This window comes from Sus scrofa, chromosome X (genome assembly GCF_054392235.1).
Source record: "Sus scrofa isolate SSC_HxYL_T2T_F1_AM1 chromosome X, Sscrofa_HxYL_maternal_Yorkshire_Landrace_v2.0, whole genome shotgun sequence".
Lineage (NCBI taxonomy): Eukaryota > Metazoa > Chordata > Mammalia > Artiodactyla > Suidae > Sus > Sus scrofa.
Window position 1 is genome coordinate 31,986,656 of NC_139401.1, and position 27,063 is coordinate 32,013,718.

Consider the following 27,063-nt stretch of genomic DNA (forward strand, 5'->3'; position numbering starts at 1 on the left):
CCATATTGACTCCCAACCTACTTTTGTTTATCACCATAGATTTTCTCCAAGTTTTTCTCTTAAGAGAAAACTACCCATAAACTCAACAATAAGAAGGTAATATTCCAACCAAATCATATCTTCCATAAGCTCTACTATAATAGGAACTTTACTTTGAGATCAAAGGCTATCCCTCAGAATTCCAGCACAGCCAGAATTACCCTGCTCCATAAGCAAACACATGTACAAGTCATTAAATTTCTCATCGAATCAACAAAAGATCATTAGACCATCAAATTCCAGAATTATCAGTGAGTACTATAACTAATTAGTCTTGATTTTAACTAATCTACCCCATAAATTTTACACCATGTTCTATGCATGTAACTTGTACCACTTCAACCTCATTATAGGAAGAAGAAAGGTAAAGGGGCAGAATTTCCCACATCCAGTAATTCTGCTATTATCCATTTTATATGTTTGGTAATAACTCCTTGTGGTGTTGGGATAGTTTTCCTTTTAAAAACTACTTATCTAGTTTAACCCCCATATCTTGTAAACACTGAAATGGAATTGCAGAGAAATCAGATGTTCTGCCTAAAGCTGACAAAGTTCAGAATACAGTCTTCTATGTCCACTGTTATTCCTGTCATACTGTGTGAATTTTGGGACCAACCACCTCATCATTAACTGAATATCTACATGAAGATTTACCAAAATTAAGCATTTTACATGAATGCAATAAGTATTTAAACTTCTGTTTATACACAGGTATTTTTTACCAAGTATCTTTTACATCTTTGTATGTTCTCATACCCAGTAGAAAAATAGGCACTCAATAGCATTAGTTGATTCAATGAATATATAAGTAAAATATCAGATATGCTTCATCTCCATCTTGTTTTATTTCATCATGTTGATAGAGCATAATTATCTCTTCAAAGCCCATAAATAGGGTCACTATTGTGTCTAGTCATCTCTAACAATTTAGAGAAAAAGGAATACTTTGAAATATAAAAATGTGATTGCCATAAACTAATATATAGTTGAAAATATTGATTTAAAATATTTTATGCTTTTCTTCAGTATTGGCAATAAAAGAAACACATCAAGTGGCTCACTTGATACATGGTATCTGGAAGTATACTGATACATTTGCACAGAATATAGAATGACAATTCACAGCTATGCTGTGTTTGTCAGCTTCTATGGAGCAGGATGACTTCTGCTCATTTTCAACACTTACAAGTCACAATCTTATGACATAATTTATCTCAATACACTGGTGAATAAATCAAGAATACCTTGTTTTCTCCTAAATATTCCATTGCTCAGCGATTTATTAAAAAGTAAGATGGGAAGAAAACAAAATTTAATAGTGAAGTATTAACATTCATCTTTCAGAAGACTGAAATAACCTTTGGTTGTTTAGATATTACACATCAAATGATATCTCCAGAAGTGAACATGATTGTTGCTTTAAACAGTAGAGTAAGTTCTTACAAAAAAACAACTCTGAACTTAAAATAAAATTTTAGAGCCTGTCCAATATTTTTCAAGTGTGAATCACTTACTTAACAATTATATGGAGTAGAATTAATTAGTTAACTATTACAAAGAAGAAGCAACAAATTAAGGTAAGCTAATGACTTTTTGCTTTGGGAAGGTGAGTTTTGAAGAGTAACTAGGTTTCACATGCATAAAGTATTAAAAATACATATTTCCACATATTTTAGGAGTTCCTTTAAATATGTACTAATATACATAGCAGTGATAACAATGTAATGCCTTAGAACATGTAGCAATTGTAAATCATGCTACTATTGGGTGTCCATTAATTATCAAAATGATTTTTCATATGTATTCTTCTATTTTACCATGAATCAAAACTTACCTGACATAACACATCACACTTGCTCACAAATATTTCAATAGTGTTTTTCTTAAGATTATTTCTAGTAATTATTTTATATATACATATATTTCTTTTACATACATTTTTATATTTTTAAAGCATACCATATATATTGAAAAATGTGTCACACTATATTTTATAAATTTAGGAAGTAATCTCTGCATCTGGACATGCTCGTCAAGAGTTTGAATTAGATAATACTATATTTATATGTTTTTGCAAGCTACCTGTCTGTCTTCATTAAACATTATACAAATATAAAAGGCTATCATGCTAAAGTTCTACATACCATGGTTTGCCAATAAATAGAACAAGTATAAATAAACATATAAAATTTAAAAATTAGGATATATAAGCTTTGAAATAATTTTCTTTCATGGCTTGCATGTCATAATAACCTAATGGATTTTATCACAGTAAGTACCGGCAACTAGCAAGTGCAAGTAAAATACACACCCATACACACATGTGCACAACCAGTAAAGATGTACAAAAACCCCAGATCATGCAGGAGATTACAAGGCCTCATTTCAGATATTTCATCCATATTACACATAAGCAATATTATCTTTGGCAAAATATGTCAGCAGTGCTTTCTTTAGATGTATGCCTTTTGTGCTTTGTTGTTGTTGGCCTGCAGCATGCTATTTGTTACTCTGCTGTAGGTTCCCCTGAAAGTACATATGTAAACCAATGAAGAATGCAGTTCTAGAATAGCTGTGCCATAAAAAAAAGAAAAAAAAGACAAAGAGAGAGGAAGACAAGGGGTAGGGAAGGAAAAGGGAGAGAGATGGATCTCCCACGAGATTCAGTGGTAAAATTTCCTTAAATATATTTTGGCCTTCATTTTCCTTTTGAAAACCTTGCTGTGGGGGTTGTTTGCCCCCGTCAGAGTACTGCGCAACCTTCGCAAGAGATCATTTATCACTAGTTTCCACCTTGGAGCAGATCTTCCTACCTTTCCAGTCTTAATTCTGTGAGAAATGGCTGCAAATCGATGGTTGAGCTCTGAGATTTTGGGCTCTATTACTTTTCTGCAGTGGTCACCACGGTTTGCCATCAAGTTTGCTGCTTGGTCACGTGTGGAATCCACTTTTGGGCGCATGTCATTCATTTCAGCCTTTAAACGCTATATTCCGTGAGCAAGAGACAGGGCTTGAAGTTAGTAATTAAATGGAAGTTGAAAGAGAGCGAAAGAGTGAGAAAGCAAAAGGGAGAGAGGAGAGGGTGAGAAAGAGAAAGGGAAAGAAGAGAAAAGAAAGAACATGCAGAGAAAACCAAGTGAGGAAAACAGCCAACATCCATAAAATAGGAGAAGAGTGAGAACGTGTGAGATCTCAAGAAAATAGGTCACTGTTCTTGCTTAAGTTTTATCTATGTTCATTTAAAGTATATATTTAGTCTGAGGAAGGACAAAGGATGTTTTTCTGACTTTTCTATGCTGCCGGCAACAATCATGATATTTTATATTAAGCTTTATCATTTTTGAATTTCAAAGCTATGGAACAACCTTAATGGGTGCTCAAGAAGGACAGTAGCTGAAGAAAAATTTTCAATTCCTTCCTAGTACTTATGAGTTCTCTTTATTTCTCATATCAATTGTCATGAGAAAAAAAATGTATTTTTATAAAAGACAGAGAGTCTGTGCTACAATCAGAGGGATCGAGCAAGGCTGGAGAGGCTATAAGTGAAATAACTCAGTTCTTATTATTCCAAAGACCCTGAAAGAATGCACTGTAATGACATTCCTGAACCAAACATCTAGGGACAAGGAAGATTAAAATAAGCTACAGAAAATAGGGTAATATGTTTTGGGGACAGTCTGAAATACATCTACAGTTTTCCATTAAGAAGGAATTGGAATTCTCAGAAAATATCAATTTTATAAAAAAATAAACAAGTGAATTGTATAGACAGAAACTAAAATTTTTGAGTACTTTTAAAACAATAACCCAATAATCAAATAAAATTATTGAAAATTTCAGCAAAACAAAGTAAGGAATTGTTTTACTTATATGAGATTTGTTCAAATGTAATTCTTCCTAATTAATTGAAAATGACATCATCAAATTCCATCAGTAAGATATATTTGCACTTTATACATCTTAAATCCTTTTACAGGAACCACTTTTTTTAAAAAGTAAAGACTAAGTTGCCTTTAAGAAAGACAGCTCAGGGTGTCTAAATAATTGGTTTCAATACAAAAAGAGAGAACACAAAGCCATATTTACTTTTTATAGCTAAAAATGAAAAAATTCAGTTTTATAAAGATCAGAATTGTTACTAATTACTAAGCTTTATACATTGCATAGGATAAATGTTCATAGGATTGGACTTCAGATGTTTACTCAGATGAGTTATGAATGATCCTGGGAAACTAATCTTTGTGGTGGATACAAGAACCTAGTGCTATTATTAAAATGGGCATGGATTTGCTACATAACACCAAAATAAATCCAGGAATCCTTTTCTCATAGGATTTTAAGTTTCATATAATTATCTGAAGGGGCTTATGGACAGATATGCAGATTATAGAGCTCTTCAATGTCATTAATTCCCATTTGAATTATGGAAGGAGGGAGGGAAGGAAAGAAGGAATAAAGGGAGAAAGGAGAAAGGGAATGGAGGAGGAAGGGGGGAAGGAAGAAATGAATTTTTTTCACTCTTACTAAGAAGTCCTTGGTATCTTTTAGGACAAAGATGATTGATTTATCTGTTGTGCAGTTTGAAAATTACTTTTCATAATAGCTTATTTGCTACCTTAAGCACGTCTTCTTTTTGCTGTGGTTTCTTTTTCTCAGATTCATCCAAAAGTGTATCAGCCTGAATGATCCACTTTGTGATGTGATCCACATTCTGATCAAAGTTTTCCATGTGTTTCTGATACTCCTTAATTTCACAGAGACATAGCATGACATATCATTGGTTAAATAATATTTTAAAATATTTGTCCTACTTTCTACATTTTTAAAAGACAAAAACATAGTATCATTCAAATTATTTTTATGTGCAGTCTCCATATAGAATATAGTATAAACATGGAAAAATAGATTACAATATAGATATAGATATGGAAATTTACCTGGAGTTGAGGAATTTGCAAACATACAAATATTATTATTGAAAGCTTATATAATTTCTTTCTTAGACAGGTTGAAAAAAATTTTTTTATATAATGATTTTTATTTTTTTCCATTATAGCTGGTTTACAGTGTTCTGTCAATTTTCTACTATATAGCATGGTGGGCCAGTTACACATACATGCATACATTCTTTTTTTTTACATTATGGTTGCCAAGGGGAAGGGGGAGGGGGAGGGGGAGGGGGAGGGAGTGGGATGGATTGGGAGCTTGGGGTTAATAGATGTGGACTATTGCCTTTGGAATGGATAAGCAATGACATCCTGCTGTGTAGCACTGGGAACTATGTCTAGTCGCTTATGATGGAGTATGATAATGTGAAAATCTTTAAGTCTCTTCTCTTACCAACAAAAGGTTTAACCACTCTTCTGCTCGAGAAGTGACCGCGATCCAGTTACTATTCAGAAGACTCAGTTTATCTTCCACCAAGGTCTCCTTCTTGCCCAAAACCATTTTCAAGGCCTCTCCTATCTCTGAGATGCTCTTTAGGTGAAACTTCTGTTTCTCGATCTCTTTCTGAGTAGCCTGTGTAAAGAATAGTGTTTGAGCTTCTTGTAATATACTTTAGTCTTAAGATTAAATGCTTTTGAAATGGCTATGTGTACACTTAATATGAGATTTTTAAGTGTTCAAATTTTTAACCATGTCTTTATGAATGATGAAAATAATATCATACACACTGTATTTTCCTTAATGAGTATATATGAATATATATGTATACATAAACATGATTGATTTCATTTATTTATTATTGTACATATTTAATAAACATATACATTATCTATCTAAACATTTATATTTATTTAATTTTTAAATGTATTGGCTAAAGGCAGATCTTAGAAAAAACCATCTACAAGTAAGCGGATGCTTTTAGAAAATTCAGCAATTATTGCACTCCTGTATTTCTACAGCAGGAATTTTCTGCTTTTTGATGCCACAAACCTGTTTGGCATCTAGAGAAACTTAAGTATTTTTATCAATAATTTTTTGTAAAAGCTTTAAGTTAAATAAATTGGATTTTAAATTTAAAACAATTATACTGAAATAAAATGTACAAATACATATATACATATATATATATATACACATATATATATATTTAATTTGTGAGGTAGTAATACATGTTTTCTTTCCTAACATGTGTAACTACAATGATCTAGCAACATACCTTTAGGATAATTTCAAAGTAGTGATGAGTACAGTTGGTGTTTTGAAGTATATTCAATGAATAGAATGTGATCTAAAACTGTTGCAATGTTATCTATGACTGCTGGCAAAGTCAGAGGAACTAGTCGTATTACTGAGGTATGTTGCTCATACTCATATTTGAAAAAAAATGCTTAATTTAAATTAGAAGTAAAGGGATACCATTAAACCCCTCCTAGGAAAGCACCACAGCTTCCTAAGACTGGAGTTTTAAAACATGAAAACAAGCACATTAATATTAGGCATAGTAGAGAGTTGATGTAAAACTGATCCTAGTACAAATGTTTATTGTCAGTTCTACCTATAGCCCCTTTCTTATGACATGTCATGGTGGACCACAAGACCATCTCGCACTTCCCTGCCTCTTCCTCTGATCCCTCTCTTACCCACATACAGATGTTGGACATTCACTGGTAGGTATGTCAGAGCCAAACAGATACTCTCTCAAGGTTAACTGAGAGATACAGAGACTATGATAATGGCAGCTGAGAATTCATTTGAAATGAAGCTGATGTCTTTACCACAGCAAGTCAAAGATAAGAATAAGATAAAATCACTGGAGATCAGCAATGATAAGTTGAGAGAGACATTCTGCAAGGAGGCAAATGAAATATATGCAAGCTGCTTCTGGAGTCTGACTTATGAGTGATCATAAGCTAGGTTTCAGTCCTTTCTCTCCCTTTGTCTGCACTCTTGTGCAGTACACAATCTTTACAACCATATGTGGTGGCCGATGTTTTACACACTGTGAATAAAATCATAGAGAAGCCAAGTCCCTCCCCTTATAAAACATATTTGAGTATGAGTGTGTCAAAATATGAAAATACAATCAAATGAGGATTTCCCACTTCCTATATTTCAGACTACTACTGCCTTGTCACTAAAGTTCATTTATTTGTAAACACTTTGCAAAGTTAAGTCTTAATTTATATTTGGATCACTAATTACCTCTTAAATAGCTTCTTCATAAAGATGACACTATGTCTAAGATTTGATATAAAAAGTGATTGTATACACAGACATTTGTGTCTTCTAAGCTAGGCAATATAATTAAAGGCAACTGAAATTTCCAAATCTCAGAAAATATCAGAAAAATGTTGAATTTAGGAAATAGTGTTGTAAGCAGTTAATAGATCACAAACAAATATTATGCCTTAAAATCTACCCAAATTCTCAAGTTTCTGGATTCATCTTAGATTCCTCAATGTTATACAACTCAAACATGTTAAAGTTAACACCATCAGAAACATGAGCATGAAAAAAAAGAGAACAGTTCACTGTGGTGGTTTATAACTGCTTATGGCCAAAAGTGACTCAGGAGAAAATTTACATTTTTACTGTGAAAAGACCTGGAGTTGACTGTTACGTGTATTATTCAAGGATAAACTGATATTGAATCATTGTATAAATGCTATTTTTAGTTGGGAAAAATATTCGTTCTTTTAACAAATTTTTAAATTTTTCCCCACAAAACTATTTTTAATTAGTGGCATGGCTTCCAAATAGCAAGATCTTAGACTTCTAAAAATATTCTGAACTTTGTCTCTGAAAATCTTACTTAAATTTCAACAAGTCAATGTACATCAGGTACTGAATACCACTCTGCACTGTGCCATTCACTGCCAGAGATAAGGAAGGAGGCAGTATTTGCGTACTCTGCTCTAATACTGCCTATAGTGTAGCTGCAGAGAAAAGCTGAAATGAAGTCAAACAATTTGATGTCATATTAGAAAGAACATAATTTTTGGAAAAAGATAATTCATATCTGAGATAAGTATGAATGGCTTCAAGGGAGAGGTGATACTTGAAACTAGAATTTACTACAAAGGATTGGATGGTTTAGAGTGACTAAAAACATAGTATAAAATGATTAGAAAGCATGAAGTTTGGAATCAAAAACCACTAAAAAGGGAATATGGGATACTCTTTGGAAAGTAAAACCATACATTTTATGATGTCAAGATACCATTTTCCCATGCTCTGAAAATTTCTCAAAACAAAAGAACGTCTATGCTTGCAGAGGTCTTGAGACCCAAACTACAGCTACTGCGTTGGCCATTCTCTCTACACCCTTACCTATTTCTCTTTATGAGAGGTAGACTTACTTATGGGATTGGTGAGATGGAGAGAAAGAACTGAAAATACATTTCTTCATGTTAAAAGACATTAATTCCTCAGGACACATGCCTCCTGTTGCCTTATGGGATAAGGGTTGGAGAATATTTTGAAAGGTCTAGCCTTCTGAATTGGCAAGTTCAAATTCAATAATTAAATTGACTGAATTGTAAATCAACTTTCTTAGTTTTTTCAATCATATAGTAATGTGACAACTCTAGGGTCAATTTTTTAGGCTGACTTAAAAGAAAAATTTTGGACGCTCAGTTTTATTTTGACCTATGACATGGTCATAAGTCTAGTTTCAGGTATTTCAACAGCAGCTTAATATGAACTATCTACTTGGCTCTCTTAGATTTATAATATAGGAAAGAAATTCACATAAGAGTAGAACTCAATGTAAATATAAATTGAAACAAAATCTAACATTTTTCTTTACTTTCCATATATTTAATTTGTAACATTTTTCGCCCCAGAATAGAGTAAAACATTAAACAATAACCTCCAGGATTTTAAAGAAACAAATTTGCTCGCTACATTTTTGTAGCCATAACAATTTTTAAATGTTGTACCAATATTTTTATAATAAAAGAAATGAATAGCATAGGTTACTTTCTCCTACTGAAGACACGATCATGTGAAGGATGGAAACTACATTCAGATTCATCCCTCATACCTATACCTTAAGTGCAATTTTTTTTTTTTTTTTTTTTTGGTTTTGAGGGCCACACCTGTGGCACATGGAGGTTCCCAGGTCAGGGGTCTAATTAGAGCTATAGCCACCGGCCTTCACCACAGCCACAACAACACCAGATATGAGCCATATCTGCAACCTACACCACAGCTCATGGCAACGCTAGATCCTTAACCCACTGAACGAGGCCAGGGATTGAACCCGCAACCTCATGGTTACTAGTCAGATTCATTTCCGCTGCACCATGATGGGAACTCCACCTAAATCTAATTCTAAATGGCATGTGATGCTCAGGTCTCTGTCATCAGCTCATCAACTCACTTCACTAATGTAGTAGCAAAATGGAAAAACATGTTCTGTTGATCATAAAATTATGTGATAGAAACATCTTTAATTTATTTAAAAATAAAATAGTAAAAAGTGTTAGATTAATTATTTGGTCCCATAGGGGCACATCCACAATATTTTCCATCAAGCACAGATAAACAAAACCCACTTGGGCTTAACCTGCTCTCCCATCCATTCCACATTCTCAGTGGTCCAATGAGTTCCACAAGTTCTGATTTTTCAAAGGACTTACATTAGGATAATTTCTCAATCTGACTTATTATTCCCACTCTCTCTCTCTCCATTTTTTAAGTGTCCCTTGTCCCATAGATTTTATCTTTACTCAGCTCCATGGTTATTCAACTGTGTGTCATAACACCATTTCCATATACCTTCCCTCCTTTACTAGGAACTAAATTCCAGTTTATTTGATCTTTCTTTACCTCTTGTGTAAGTTACCTCTATATGGATGAAAGGTTAACTAACATACTCATAAAAGGTGTTTTAAAAGATTACCCCCCCAAGTGAATTCTGCCTTCAGTCAGTCTGCATAAATATTACATTATTTTTGGTCATCAGGAATGGAATAGAGTTCTTTCACCTTTAGCTACAAAATATATTCAGGGGAAGAAAATGAACAAATTGCCACACTATACAATTCTAATGTGCATTTGTCACATACTAAGTTTTCTGAAATTGAGATAAAATTTACAATTGATATTCATATTTAAGGTAGTGGTGTTTCTTCTGATCCACAACAGATGTAATTAAATCAATAGTGTATCATACAATCTAATATGTCTTAAATGTTGCAAAATATGATATTGTTTTTAAAATCCCTACATTGCTCTGTTATGGCTAAAGTATTAGATCATATTTTATTATTAGGCTAATGTGGTGGGAATAATATAATGATAAATTTTAAAATAATATAATACATTAGTGAATTTTACAGCAATGTATATTGTATTTTATTAATAATGTATTGTCTATTAAAAAGAATTTCATGAAAGCAAAATGTGCAGAACAGAATGATAGCTATAACTATAATGACAGTGAATAGTGACTCCAATGGCATTTAACAGATGTTCTATTTTCTAAGTAACAGCTGCTTGATGCATTCATTGTACCAAGTTAATGATCTGCTAGTGTTATTTCACTTCACAGATAAATTACTGTGCTCTCTTTAAAAAAAGATATGTAATTTTTCATGGGAATGAGAGTGAAACAGACCTTAGAAATAAATAATAGTTCTCATGCTTTTATAGTTAAGAGGAGTGATGAGTTGAGGCAATTATCCAGATAATCTAGGACCAGAGGTCAGATCTCTTTAAACTATGAAAGGTGATTGTTTTAAAAAAATACAGGATATGGATGGCTGAACAGAATGTAGATCTCATATAACAATTTATTGTGGAGTTCCCATCGTGGTGCAGTGGATAACGAATCCGAGTAGAAACCATGAGGTTGCAGGTTCGATCTCTGGCCTCGCTCAGTGGGTCAAGGAACCAGCGTTGCTGTGAGCTGTGGTGTAGGTCGCAGACACGGCTCGGATCCCGCGTTGCTGTGGCTCTGGTGTAGGCTGGTAGCTACAGCTCTGATTCGACCCCTAGCCTGGGAACCTCCATATGCTGTGGGAGTGGCTCAAGAAAATGGCAAAAAGACAAAAACAAAAACAAAAACAAAAAACAATGTATTGCATTAGCTAGTGCTTTTCAAATTTTGCTGAATATTAGAGACACTGGCCAAATTCAGACCAATTAAATCAGAATTTCTGAGTGTGTGCCCTCAGCACTGATAGGCATTTAAAATTCTCCAGGTGATTTCAAAGTGTAGCCAATGTTCAGAACCACTGGCTAAAAAGATTGTTACATTTCGTCATGAGATTTTATTAAGTAGTTGTCATTTAGGAATGAAGTGACAGAAAAAGGATAACTGAGGAATGTTATCATTGTTGCTCCTGATATTGAATATTCATAAAATAAATAAATAAATGAAATAAAGTGAAAACCATGACTTGTTACTTAAGTGGCTACCTAGAGGTCCATTATTTTTCCTAATTTAGTATCCTGAGTTAAACTCAAAGTGTGTGTGTGTGTGTGTGTGTGTGTGTGTGTGTGTGTGTTTGATTCTCTCAGCTAACTCTCACTACCCCAAGATTACTGTTAATAACTAATGGTCAATATATGTAAAATGGTAGGTATTAACTATGCAAAAAGTTGATGCACTTAAACTATTAAAGGACCAAAATTATTTTTCTAGGGAATTTATTTAACTATCTTAATTTTTAGATAACACTGTGTAGATTAAAGGGCTTTTTTAATAATCAGATTTTTAATTTTATCTCTTCTTTTATGCATTTTAGGAGAGCTTTATTATTTATTTTATTTATTTATTTATTTATTTTTTGTCTTTCTGCCATTTCTTTGGGCCGCTCCCACGGCATATGGAGGTTCCCAGACTAGGGGTCCAATCGGAGCTGTAGCCACCGGCCTACGCCAGAGCCACAGCAATGCAGGGTCTGAGCCGTGTCTGCAACCTACACCACAGCTCACGGCAACGCCGGATCGTTAACCCACTGAGCAAGGGCAGGGATCGAACCTGCAACCTCATGGTTCCTAGTCGGATTCGTTAACCACTGCGCCACAGCGGGAACTCCAATTAAAGGGCTTTAATACAGCTGTATTATTTAACTGGCTTTGAATTTTTGACTGCTGAAATTAAATTATGAATAAAAGATATCTGCTAGTGGTTAAATCAGAAAATCATGAAAATCATGTATATTAAACTTTGCTGAAGCTCATAGTTTCCAAATATCATGACTATCAGAGATATATAAACTTATATTTAATTACATAAATATTTCTCCCTATGGTTATATTTCTACTATAAACAAACTGTGACTAGAATGGGATATTCAGAATTGGTTTATTTATATACAACTAAGCAAACTTATTTTAAGACATTAGAAAATAATGCTTAAAATCTATTATCACACCAGTGGAAATAGGCTACAGACTAAAATAGGTGGTAAATGCACATAGGAATTTAATTTTATTATTTTCATGTGGACGGATATATTGTATACTTCAAATACAGCCATGTTGTATTTTAGTCTCATTATGGAAGATGAATACCTATTTGTTGATTTAGATACCTTAAAATCAGAGATAGTGATGGATTCTAGTTGTGGATTTGCTGTGTATCAGACTTTATTTTCTCATCTATAAAGTGGGAGCATTTGATCAGATGATTCCATTTTTTTCTAAAACTTGCATAATTTTGAAAGCAAATAAAATAATTTTCTTTCTGCTTTTGCATTTGTTTTAATTTTTGTCTCTCAAATTATAATTTATTTTATTGAAGAGATATTTATTGGGTATGTACTGTGGGTCAGAAAATATCATGTGTATGAGAAAAACCAGTTAACAAAACAAATACTTCCCCTGTCCTTTTGGCAATTGATAACTAAGAGTTAGGGCAAGATTAGCAACCAGGTTCATCCCCTACATATGAACACTCCTACGGGTCTAAGAGAGCCGTTTCACTAATAAATAGAAACAAACACAGAGTCAAATAAAATGAGGAGACAAGGGAATAGGTTCCAAACAAAAGAACAAGTAAAACCACAGGGGAGAAAAAAAAAGCCTTAAGGAAATAGAGATAAATAATTTCCCTGATAAAGATTTCAAAATGATGGTAAAAAAAAAAATTGCTCACTGTACTCAGGAGAAGAATGGATGAGTACAGGGAGAACTTCAACAGAGACAGAAAATGTGAGAAAGTGGCAAAAAGAAGTCAAATAGCTTAAGATTACAATAACTGAACTTAAAAATAAGCTAGAGGAGTTCAATAGAAAACCAGAAGAAGCAGAACAAAGAATCAATGGAAATAATTAGGGCAGTGGGAACTCACCCAAACAGAGCAGCAAAAAAAAAAAAAAAAAAAAAAAAAAAGTATTTTAAAAAGTGAAAACACTTTAAGAGACTTATAGGGAAACATCAAGTAGAAAAAAAATTGCATTTTAAGGATCTGGAAGGAAAAGAGAAAAAAAGGGGTAGAAAATTTACTTGAAAAAATAGTGGCTGAAAAGTTCCCTAACCTGAGGAAGGAAACAGACAACTAGATCCAGGAAGTCCAAATCAGAGTTGCAAATAAGTTGAATCCAAACAGACTCATGCCAAGACAGTATAATTAAAATGACAAAAGTTAAAGAATCTTAAAAGCATCCAGAGAAAAACAATTTGTTGTGTACAACAGAAGTCCCATAAGACTATCAGCAGATTTCTCAGAAGAAACTTTGCAGGCCAGGAAGGAGTGGCATGATATTATATATATGTATGTATATATGTATGTGTTTGTGTGTATATATAATACATTTACACAATATATATATATATTTATTATACAAAGATATATTTACACAATATAAAATATTACGCTGTTACATGTGAGTCTCAAAGTAACCTAAAAGCAAAAATCTATAGTAGATATACAAAAGATAATGAGAAAGAAATCTAACCCAAGCACTATATAAAGTCATCAAACCATAATGGAGGAAAGCAAAAGAAGAAAGGAACAAAAAAGAACTACATAAAAAACCATAAAACAATTAGCAAAATGGCAGAAAGCACATACTTACCCATAATTACTTTAAATGGCAATGAACCAAATGCTCCAATCAAAAGATACAGAATGGCTCAAAAAAAAAAAAAAAAAAAAAGACTCGATATGTTGCTTAAAAGAGACTCAATTTAGATGTAAGAACACAGTAGACTAAAAGTAAAAGTTTGGAAAAGGATGTTTCATGCAAGTGGAAACTAAAAGGAATCTGTAGTGTGTGTGTGTGCGTGTGTACGTGTGTATGACAAAATAGACTTTAAAATAGATTACAATAAAAGACAAAGATGAGCACTACATAATGATAAGGGGGTCAATCCAGAAAGAAGATATAAGATTTGTAAATATATATGCACCCAATATAATATGTAGTACATATTAACAGACTGAAGGAGAGAAATTGACAGCACTACAATAAGAGTAGGAGATTTTAATAACACCTTGCTTGCATCAATGTCTAGATCATCCGGACAGAAAATAAATAAGAAAACACTGGCCTTAAAAAACACAGTCTAGATTGACTAAATTTCATCTAAAAGCCGTAGAATTCTCATTCTTCTAAAGTGAACATGGAACATTATACAGGTTAGAGTATATGATAGACAAAAAAACAAGTTTCAATAAATTTAAGAATAAAATCATATCAAGCATATTTTCCAACCACAATGGTATGAAACTCAAAATTAATTACAAGAAGAAAACTGGAAAATTCACAAATATGTGGAGATTAAACAATATATTACTGAACAATCAATGGATCAAAGGAGAAATTTTAAAAAAAAACCTTGACACAAATGAAAAAGAAAACACACCAAAATCTATGGCATGCAGCAAAAGTACTTTTAAGAGAGAAGTTCAAATGTCATAGAAACAAAACCCTCCCTCAGGAAACAAGAAAAATATCAAATAAATAATCTAATTTTACACCTAAATGAAATAGAAAAAGAAGAACAAAGCCCAAAGTTAGCAGAAGGAAAAAAATAATAATGATGGTAGCAGAAATAAATGAAATAGAGACCAAAAAGTTAATATAAAAGATCAATGACTCCTAGAGTAATGACAATAAAAACAAAAATAAACAAATTGGGCCTAATTAAACTTAAAAGTTTCTGCACAGCAAAGGAATCCTTAAAAAAAATGAAAAGACAACCTACAGAATGGAAGAAAATATTTGCAAATGAAGTGACTGACAAGGGATCAATCTCCAAAATTTATTAACACCTGCAGCTCAGTAACCAAAAAACGCCAACAACTCCATCAAAAAATGAGCAGAAGATCTAAACAGACACTTCTCCAAAGAAGACATGCAGATGGCCAAAAAATATATGAAAAGATGTTCAACATCACTCATTATTATAGAAATGCAAATCAAAATCACTATGAGGTACCACCTTACACCAGCCAGAATGGCCATCATCAAAAAGTCTACAAACAATAAGTGCTGGAGAGGATGTAGAGAAAAGGAACCTTATTATACTGTTGGTGGAAACATAAATTGGTGCAATCACTATGGAAAAGAGTATGGAGATTCCTCAAAAAATGAAAAATAGAATTACCATATGATCTAGCAACCCCACTCCTGGGATCTATCCAGAGAAAATAATGATTTCAAAAAGATACATGTACTCTAATGTTCATTTCTGGACCATATACAATAGCCAAGACATGGAAGCAACCTAAATGTCCATCAACAGAGGAGTGGATAAAGAAGATGTGGTACATATACACATAGAATATTACTCAGCCATGAAAAGGAATGAAATAATGGCATTTGCAGCAACATATATGGACCTAGAAATTATCATGCTAGGTGAAGTTACTCAGACAGTGAGACAACAATGTTATATGCTGTCATTTAAATGTGGAATCTAAAAAAAAAGATACAATGAACTTCTTTGCAGAACAGATACTGACTCACAGACTTTGAAATACTTAGTTTCCAAAGGAGACAGGTTGGGGGTGGAGGGATGGGCTCAGGGTTTGGGATGGAAATGCTATACAATTTGGTTGTGATGACTGTTGTACAATTATAAAGGTAATAAAATCCATTGAGTTAAAAAAAATCAATGAAACTAAGAACTTGTTCTTTGGAAAGATAAATAAGATGGACAATGCTTTAGGTAGACCCAGTAATTAAAAATGATGACAGGACTCAAATAAGTAAGACCAGAAATGAAAGAGGATAAATTACAACATATACCAAACAAATATGAAGGATCATAAGAGACTATTATGAACAATTATATGCCAACAAATTGGACAACTGAGAAGAAATGAATACATTCTCAGAAACATACTATCTTCCTAGACTGAATCGCAAAGAAATAGTATGAATAGACCAGTTACTAGTAAAGAGATTGAATAAGTAATCAAAGAACACTCAACAAACAAAAGTCCAGGACCAGACAATTTCCCCAATGCATTCCATCAAATATTCAAAGAATATTTAATCTCTCCCTTCTCAAGCTCTTCTTAAAAAAATGTATAGAAGCAAGTACTCCTGATCTCATTTTAAAATGAGGCTAGCATTACCCTAATACCAAAACCAGAGAAGGACAACACAAAAGGAGAAAATTACAGGCCATATCCCTGATGAAAATAGACAGAAAAATTTTCAACTAAATATTAGCAAATGGATTCAAGATTACATCTTGATGAAGTGGGATTTATTCAGGTATGAGCTAAAGGTTCAACCTCTACAAATCAATCATTATGATACACCATGTCAACAAAATAAAGTATAAAAATTATATTATTATCTCAATAGATACAGAAAAAGTATATGACCAAATTCAACAACCATTTATAATAAAAATTCTCAACAAAGTGGGTATAGGGAATATGTACACCAACATAATAAAGGCCATTTTTTACAAGGCTACAGCTAACATCATAATGAAGAAAACTGAAAGATTTTCCCTTAAGATCAAGAACCATCCAAGGTTGTCCACTCTCCCCACTTTTATTCAACATAGTATTACAAACACTCATCTGAGCAATTAAGCATGGAAAAAGAAATAAAAGGCATCCACATTGGAAATAAAGAAATAAAACTGTCACCATTTGTGGACAATATGACTTTATATATACAAAATCCTAAAGACTCCACCAAAAAACTTTTAAAACTAATAAATAAATTCAGTAAATTAGCAGAGTACAAAATCAATATGCAAAAATCCATTGTACTGTGATACACTAACAACAAAGTATCAGAGAAATTAAGAAAACAAACCTACTTACAGTGTTGAAAAAATAGAGTGCCTAGGAATAAATTTAATCAAGGAGTTAAAAGACCCATACACTAGGGAGTTCCTGTTGTGGTGCAGTGGATGAATCCAATTAATATCCGTAAGAATGCGGATTCAATCCCTGGTCTCACTCAGTTGGTTAAATATCTGACAATGCCGTGAGCTGTAGTGTAGGTCACAGATGTGGCTCATATCTGGCATTGCTGTGCCTGTGGTGTAGGCTAGCAGCCATAGCTTCAATTCAATCCTAGCCTGCAAACTTCCATATGCCACAGATACAGCCTTAAAAAAGAAAGAATAAAGAAAAAGAAAAAGAAAAAAAAAAAAAACCCTGTACACTAAAACCTGTAAGACACATGAAAAAAAACTGAACAAAATACAAATAAATGGAACGATATCCCATACTCATGGATTGGAAGAATTAATGTTACCCAAAGCAATCTGCAGTTTCAAGGTAATTGCTATCAAAATCCCAATGACATTTTTCCCAGAAATACAAGAAACAATCTCTGAGTTTGTATAGAATCACAGATTTTGTCTGTTTTGAATACATAAAGCAATTTTGAGAAAGAAGAATATAGTTGAAGGCATCATACTCCCTGATTTAAAATTATATATCAAAGCTATAATAATTAAACAGTATGGTTTTGGCATAAAAAATATATATATATCAATGAAGTATAATAGGGAGCCCATAAATAAACCCGTGTATATATGACCAATTAATCTATGAGAAAGGAGCCATGAGTATACAATGAGGAAATGATAGTCTCTTAAATTAATGGTGTTGGGAAAACTGGACAACAGCATGTGGAAGAATAAACCTGGACCATTATCTTTCGCCATACATAAAATTTAACTCAAAGTGGATTAAAGCTTTGAATGTAAGACCAGAAGCCATAAAAATATGGAAAGCTTCTGGAAATAAGTCTTGGAGATTTTTGTGTGTGTGTGTTTTTGATTCTAAAATGAGTGACAACAGAAGCAAAAATAAACAATTAGACTACATCAAACCAAAAAGCTTCCACACAGCAAAGGAAACCATCATCAAAATGAAGTGGAAATCTACTGAATGGGAGAAGATATTTGCAAATCATAATGTCTAAAACATGGAAAGAACTTATAAAATTCATTAAGAAAAAACATCCTGATAAAAAACTAAGCAGAGGATATGAATAGATATTTTTTTCCAAAGGACACATACAGATGGTCAAGAGGAACATGGGGAGATGCTCACTATTATTACTCATCAGAGAAATGTAAATCCCCACAATAAGATACCCCTCACAGTTGTCATAATGGCTATTATAAAAATGACAAGAAATAATAAGTGGTGACAAGGATAAAAAGAAAAGGAAACCTTCATGCACTATGGCTGGGAATATAAATTGGTGCAGCCACTGTGGAATGTAAGTGCCTCCAAAAAATTAAATTAAAACTAACTGGAGTTCCCATCGTGGCTCAGCAGAAACAAATCTGTCTGGCATCCATGGGGAAGGAGGTTCGATCCCTGGCCTTGCTCAGTGGGTTAAGGATCCGGCATTGCCGTGAGCTATGGTGTAGGTCACAGATGCAGCTCGGATCTGGCATTTCTGTGGCTGTGGCATAGGCCAGTGGCTACAGCTCTAATTCGAGCTATAGCATGGCAATCTCCATATGCCATGGGTGCAGCCCTAAAAAGACAAAATACATACATACATACATACATAAAAACATAAAAACATAAATAAATAAATAAAACTATCATATGATGCAGCAATTCTGCTTCTGGGTATTTGTCCAAAGAAAATGAAAACTCTAATTCTAAAAGATATATGCATCTCTATGTCAATTACAGTACTATTTACAATAGACAAGATATAAAAACAACCTAAGTGTCCAATGATGTATGAATGGATAAAGAAGATGTGCTACACACAAACGCACGCAAATATACAATGGAATACTAATCAGCCATAAAAGAGAACAAAATCTTGCTATTTGCTACAACATGGATGGACCTTGAGGGTATGATGTGAAATGAAATAAGTCAAAGAATGACAAATATCATATAACTTCACATGTGTGGAATATAAAAAACAGAACAAACAAAATGCACAAATACACAGAATAGATTGGCAGTGGCCAGAGGAGAGATGTTTTGGGGTGTGGGAGAAACTGGTAAAGGAGTTGTGCAAGAGGTACAAAGACAAATACCGTACACTTCGATTATACGTGGAATCGAAAAAACAAAATGAATGAACAAATATGACAAAATAGAAAGAGTCATAGGTACAGAGAACAAACACATGGTTGCCAGAGGAGGGGGCAAGATAGGAAAAGGAGATTAAGAGGTGCAAACTTGCGGTTATAAAATAAATGAGTTACAGGTATGAAATATACAGTATATGCAATATAGCAAAAAAAATGCAATATTTTTGTATAATGATAGATGGTAACTAGACTTCATGGTGATCATTTTCTAATGTATAGAAATGCTAAATCAATATGTTGTATACCAGAAACTAACATAGTGTTGTAGGTCAATCAAACTTTAAAAACAAATCAGATTTATGATTACCAGAATGATGATGGCGGAGGGGAACTGGATGAAAGTGGTCAAAAGAAGGTACAAACTTTTAGTTTTAACATAAATATGAGGGATGTAGTGCACAGAATGGTTACTATAATTAACACTGCTGTATATTATACATGAAGGTCATTAAGAGAGTCAATCCTAAGATTTCTCATTACAAGGAAAAATGTTCCTGTTGTTTACATATGGGATGATGGATGTTCATTGATTATTGCGGTAATCATTTCATGATGTACCTAATTCGAATCATTATGTGGTACACCTTAGGCTTTTACAGTGATGTATGTCAATTTATATCTCAATAACACTGGAAGAAAAACACCAATGGCTTCTAAAATACAAAAAAAAAAAAAAAAAAAAAAAAAATTTGGGTTGTTTTCTCCACCTATTGCAGCATCAAAATGCTGCTAGAAACATTCCAGTCTTGGGGTTTTTATTGCTGCTGATGACAAATGAAGTGGGAAAAAAAATGGCTGGTTTTCTATAAGCTTGTACAACTGACTGCATTAGTAAAAAAAAAAAAAATTAATTTAGGAAATGAAAAAAAGAGGAACAAACTTTTAACTATCAACTACACCACAAGGGTATAACATACAGGATGGTGATTATAGTTGATAAAATTATATTACAATTTTTTTTGACTTTTTGCCTTTTCTAGGGCCTCTCCCGTGGCATATGGAGGTTCCCAGACTAGGGGTCTAATCGGAGCTGTAGCAGCCGGCCTACGCCACAGCAACACCAGATATGAGCCACGTCTGCAACCTACACCACAGCTCACGGCAACACTGGATCCTTAACCCACTGAGCAAGGTCAGGGATCGAACCTGCAACCTCATGGTTCCTAGTCAGATTCGTCAACCACTGCGCCACGATGGGAACTCCTATATTACAAATTTTTAAGTTGCCAAGAAAGTAAAGGTTAAAAGTTCTCATCACAGGAAAAACAAAAAAAAATTGTGTAGCTCTTCATGGTGACAGTGGTACTGAGACTTATTATGGTAATCATTTCATAATGTATACAAATGTCAAATATTTATGCTGTATATCTTAAACTAATAGAATGTTATATGTCGCTTATACTTCAAAAAACCCCAAAAATAAATAAATGAATTTGTTTTGGGAATGATCTGACATTTATCTTTGGAAACAGCGAGTGAGACTAAAAGTTGGAGTTTAGTTCTCCATCTACCAAGAAAGCATGTGAAATGAGAATGGACTAAGGATTCATGGGGTTTCATGTACAAGAGTGATTTTTTTTTCATTTTAAGAAAGTAGAATCACTATTACAAATGTGACTGTTTTATATTTATAGGCCACATGTTATTATTACATGATTGTGATTTTTGAAAAAGCTTCAGCACCTTCAAAATGAGTTAATTAAAAACTATGTAATTTAGATGTAAATGTGTACCCTTTTCATTTAGCCACTGGGGGTCTTAAAGCATATCATTAGCAGCTTAGGATTTCAAAAATCCAAGGAGTGATAAATTATCATATAGACAAAGAAACATGCCAACTTTCTATACTTTGTTCATGTTGGATCTCAAATTAGTTTTGCTCCATTGTTTTAAAGAAAATATTTTCTAGATAGACTCAATAAGCTGAGATGTGCCCAGACTACTCAAGCTTTCAAATATGACAAGGATAATCTAGAAACCTTGCCAAGTTCATTATCTTATAATATTTTAATGATTTTATGGTGAGGCTAAGGCAAAAATATCTCTTTAGGTGACATATTCAGTGACCTTATGGAGACTGGAATTGAGTTCATACGTGGCATACTGTTGTAGTTTCACCTCAGTCAGTTACAAATTACTTTCAGAATTGTTCACATTTCCTTCATGTATAGCTCTATTCCTTTGTGCACCATTATGCTAGCATTCCGCATTATATTTATAATGCTACCCTAATGGTATGGGCTGAATTGTGTCTCCTCAACATTCATATGATGAAATCCTATCCCCCAGTACTTCAGGATGTGACCCTAGTTACAAATAGAGCATTTAAAGAAGTAATTAATTTTAAAAATGTCATTGGGTAGATTCTAATCCAATATGACTGGTGTCCTTATGGGAGAAATTGGGAAACAGACATGTACACAGGGAAGATCATATGAAGACAGCTATTTACAAGACATGGAGAGAGGCCTTATTAAAAAAAAAAAAAGTACCAAAGTCTTGATCTTAGGTTTCCAGCCTCCAGAACTATGAGAAAATAAACCTCATTCGTTCATTTGTTCAACTCTGAGGTACTTTGTCAGGCAGCCTAGAAAACTAATACATTATTAAAATGGATATGAACAATCAAATATATTTTCTATACCACTAAGGGGAGGATGGCAGAATGAAGCCTGGATCATTTTCATGAATCCTCTATATGTACTACTACTCGCCCCATGGATGTTCTACTACATTTCATATTTTAATATATAATACATTTGAGGGGGGCTTTTTTTTTCATGAGTGCTTTTAGTAGAAATTGCCAGCAGTAGGTCGTGTGTTTGTGTGTGTGTGTGTGTGTGTGTGTGTGTGCATACAGTGCGTGTGGTGGGGAGAGAGGCAGACATCATGCAGGTTTTTCTCTATATCTTAGGATGGAAAGGCAAACGTGATAACTGCTCTGAACAAAATTGCTATCTGTCCCCTAGAATGAATTCTTCCTTTCTTCGTTTTAGTAGAAGACCTGCTCATCATTTCAGCAGGACACATTGGCTAGACATCTAGATAGAGACCATCTTTGTTCTCCTCTCTGAAGCCTAGATATCATGTGATTAAGATGTGACAGATAGAATATGAACAGAAACAATGCATGGAGCTTTCATGATACATCTTTGAGAGAGAGACAGTTGTCCTCTATTTCCGTTTTTCCCTACCTTTTGTGCACTAGGAGTGAGGTGTGTTGGAATTGAGCATGTTTTATGGTGAGAATACAAATATACAGAGGACTAAAGAACAATGAAATGAAAGGGATCTCAGTCTTGCATGAATTTTGTGGAGCAAATCTACATCCCCTAATCAGAACTATCTACATTATGTGAGATAGAAATAACCCTCTATCTTCTCAGAGACATGCTATTTTTGGCTTATTTCTTATAGTAGCCAAGCCTGAACCTAAATGCATGATTGTCATTGATTCAAACTGAATTATCACACAGAAATATATTAGTTGTTTGGGTGATAAGGAAAAAAAGTAAGGCCAATGTAATTTTTAACCTTTACCCTCTGTACACTGGCTAATCTAATAATCTCACAACACATATGATCCTGGACTAATAACTGCAAGTCAATGTCTTATCTCTAACAATATATTTATTCTGAATGGGGAGAAAAAGAAATCCATTCCCTACTATTTATTTGAAAAAAATTGTATGTAACAATATTTTACATCAACTTGAGATATGTCCTCCAACTCTACATAAAGAAAATCAGTTTTCAGTCTTAGTCTCATTGTATGACTAAGTTTTTAAATAATGCAATTAAAATCATTGTATGACTAAGTTTTTAAATAATGCAATTAAAATTTCCCAAATTTGGATAATTTATAATATTTGTTGAATTAAAAATAAAGTGCAGATCTCTTACATACCTAATTAACACAGGCATGTGTTTGTTAGTTTAAAAACATGAGGGGGCAGAATATGCTTTGATTTTATTTTTCAAAGTGCCCAATGGCTTGGCAAACTTTAAAGTGAAAACACATTATTAATATCAACTATTTATATCAACACACTTTAAAGTAATCCAGTAATATATCAACTGGAAAAAAAAATAAGCTATGAGTTCCTTGACCTTAAATTGTGGGGAGCAATAATGTCTAATTGGCTGTCAGAGAAACACCAAGAATTTGCCAGCAGAGGATTAAAGGAAACCCTGTGCTGTTTGGTTATAGAAATGATAGTGGCCTAAGAGACCCCTTGAGACGTTTTTATAATTATGACATCAGCATTCACCTGATCTTGTGAATCTGTCCAGCCCAAATGTCCACAGTTTCTGTATCCTTGCCCTCCTCAAGGTTATGGAGTCCATCTGAGTTGTCTGCCTTAGGCAAGCTAGAGGACAAAGAATCTCATCTTTGGGCCGACTTTCTAATAATGTATATATTTTTAAGGACTTATTCATAACCTACCTAATTCTAACCAAGATTTGTAGAGAATCTTACTAAAGCTTCCCACTGGTTTTACTGTAACTGAAGCAAGATAATATTTACAATTCTATTAGTGTGCATTAACAGTTCTTCATTTAATCATATTACCGCATGTCTTCATGTATGCTAAAAATAACTTTCAGTAATACAGGTTTTACCTTTCCCCAGACAACTTCAGAATCCAAATTACTAGGCATTCCTTCAACTGCTGATCTCTTTGTCAATTCCGTATCTGTAGCTGCCAGCCATTCTGTCAAGACATTCATTTCCTTTCGCATCTTGCGGGACAATTTCAAGCATTTCTCCAACTGTTGCTTTCTTTCTGTTACCTGAAAAGAATAAGAAAATGTACTTTGGTTTACTTTTTCAATTCAAGTTTAATTATAGCCACTTGATTTGAACTTTCATATTTCTGTCATTTCAAAATAACTCTTTTCTTACTTTTAAAAAATAGTATTTTACAAACACATACATTCTGAATATTAATAGTGAATAAACACGGTGCAGATGAGATCCTTTCTCCAAAAGATAGTGTTCTGTACAGGATAGAAAAAAAAGCTACTATGATTTCTCTCATATAAAAAAATTTATAGCCAAATTTTTAAATTAAATACAATGATATAAATCAAACTGAAGATATGACATATCTCTTTTAGAAAAGCTTCAGTCATCTGTTAAAGAGATGGGCAAGAATATTTATAATCCTCTATATACGAATGAGACTTGGCCTTCCTGGTAAGGAATCCAAAGTATACTATTTCTCTCCAGATGCAAAAATACTTGTGTAATACCTAAAATAGTCAATTTTATTGCCATTACCCCTTTAAAGTATCTAAATATACATTTATCATCCAACAGGGGCAAAAATTTAATACAAAAATTTCACTCCCATTGATAGAGAAAATCATGACTTGATCCTATGTTTCAGTTCTCAATGTTTAAAACTAAGACCCTCAAAGTCAAACTTTCCCATGTTCTCACCAGAGGATGAACAAATTTGAGTTTTTCTACCACTCTTCCTGATGTGCCAACATCTTGTGAGTTGGCTGGATGGTTTAATAAAAGCCCAGAATCTCTTTCTGATATATCTATATCTATAAATATATTCTACAACCAAAATAAGATTCCAGTCATAGGCATGAAAAAAAAAATACAAAGTGAAAATATGTTTAAAGAATTTTAAATGCTGCAATGAAAAACATACCCTGAAACTTTGAGACAAATTTGAAACTAAATGAAATGTATTTTAACAAAAGTGTGCATATACTTTAAAAATGTTTATTTGCTGAGACTGTAAATTAATTTTTTTTACAGGTTTTCTCCTCTTCCCTTCACGGAAGTGAAAATATTTGCCCTTTCGAGTGCAAGGATTTTGTGTACAGAAGAAAAAAAATATATATCTATAGTATGCTTCTATGTATAGCTATTTGTTCTATGCATTATTTGTAGAAAATAATTCTAGATTCATCATTTCAAAGAAATTCTATCTTCTTAGAGCTAATGCATTATTGATTTTTATTTGTTCCATTTTGTTTATATCCAGCCTAATGAGTTTTAATAAAACAGGAGGCACTGCCATCTTAAGGAAAATTGAATTTTACAGGTTTTGTTTTGTTTTGGTGAAGGGATACATTTAAAAGAGTGCCACCTGCAGTAGAAAGTTTCAGCAATCACCGTTTCATGAACACTTAAAAATATAAGTGAGGCTGGTACAAGTATTGACGTTTTGCATATAAGCATTTGAGGCTGAAATGAGTATTGTTATGTATATATATTGTCATACAAATTAAAGCATACAGGAGCCACACAAGGAACTGTAATTATTATTATATCTAAGGTACTAGGTATAATATCTCTCAATAAAATTAGATTTAGATATAAGAAACTCTTTTATTTTCATTCATTGAACAATTAAGCTAAGTTGGTGATATTAATCAAGCTAATATAATTGTATTAAGAAAGTGCCATAGACTTAACTGCAGTCCCCCTCAAAATTAATAAGTTGAAGTCCCAGCACCCATGCGATTGTATCTGAATACAGAGTGTTTAGAAAGTAATTAAGGTTAAATGAAGTCATAAGGGTGAGACCCTAATCAGATAGGATTATGGCCCTACTAGAAGAGGAAGAAAAAGATATCCCTACCTTTCCCTCCATCCCTCTCATCCTCTCCTTCCTTTCTCCACCTCTCCTCACTCTCCCTCCTTATCCACCATGTGTGAACACTGTGAGAATATGACTGTCTGCAAGCCAGGAAGCAGGTCCTTACTAGACTAACACCTTGATACTGATCTTTCTTCTCAGCCTCCAGAACTGTGATAAATGAAACATTCTCATTTAGGCCATCTAATCTATGGTGTTTTGTTATGGTAGCCTAAGCTGTCTAATACAAAAAAGTTATATATATATATATATATATATATATACATATATATATATATACAATTATATATATTACTAAGAAGGATTTGTATGTTTATATAAAAATAATAATGTCTTAAGATATGCTTAGTTTCATTTCATCAAAAAAAAAAAACCCATCATTGAAGGCATTTGTAATATTTAAATATGGAAATTTTTTTGAGAAGGAATATGTGACTTAACATTTTTTAACATTATATTTACACATGTCCCTTTATCACCAATGTTTCTAAATCTTTATTTGAAAAATAAATGCCTGCCCTATATTTTTCCTGCATTCTGTCATGCTTTTAAAGCTAAGTATGATTTCTTAGTAATCATTCATTTTGCTTTAATGATATTCCTAAGTGCCAAATGGTTAAATAAACATATACTTCCAAATTTTCATGGATTAGTAGGTCTTAACGTCTTCATGAGAATCATTCACTTCTTAATAATAATCAACTCAGGACAGTCTTCTAATGTCATTTTTATTGTTTTAAATTCTAAGTGATTTATTCAACATTATTTTATGTTAAATTTACACTTGCAAAGGCAAAAAAAAAAACCTGTACAAATTCTTCAAGGCAAAGGCCCAGACAATAATTTATGTTTGAAAAAGGAAACTCTAACTCAAAACATGTAAAATACAAATTAGAATGTTTTTAAAACAAAAAGACCAGCAACTAATATGAATGGCTGC

General features: G+C 33.1%; 1 protein-coding gene across 25 annotated transcripts in view; it reads right to left on the reverse strand.

Moving 5' to 3' along the window:
• Positions 1-27,063, reverse strand: part of DMD (dystrophin) — a 2,611,869-nt gene that overhangs the window by 1,298,799 nt on the left and 1,286,007 nt on the right. For 16 of the 25 annotated variants that reach the window (XM_021079543.2, XM_085006422.1, XM_085006420.1 and 13 more), the window contains 4 exon segments: positions 24,121-24,291; positions 5,380-5,559; positions 4,655-4,783; positions 2,853-3,023 (listed from right to left, as the gene is read on the reverse strand). In XM_021079543.2, the coding sequence (XP_020935202.1) occupies positions 2,853-3,023; positions 4,655-4,783; positions 5,380-5,559; positions 24,121-24,291 (651 nt within the window). 25 annotated transcript variants of the gene reach the window in all.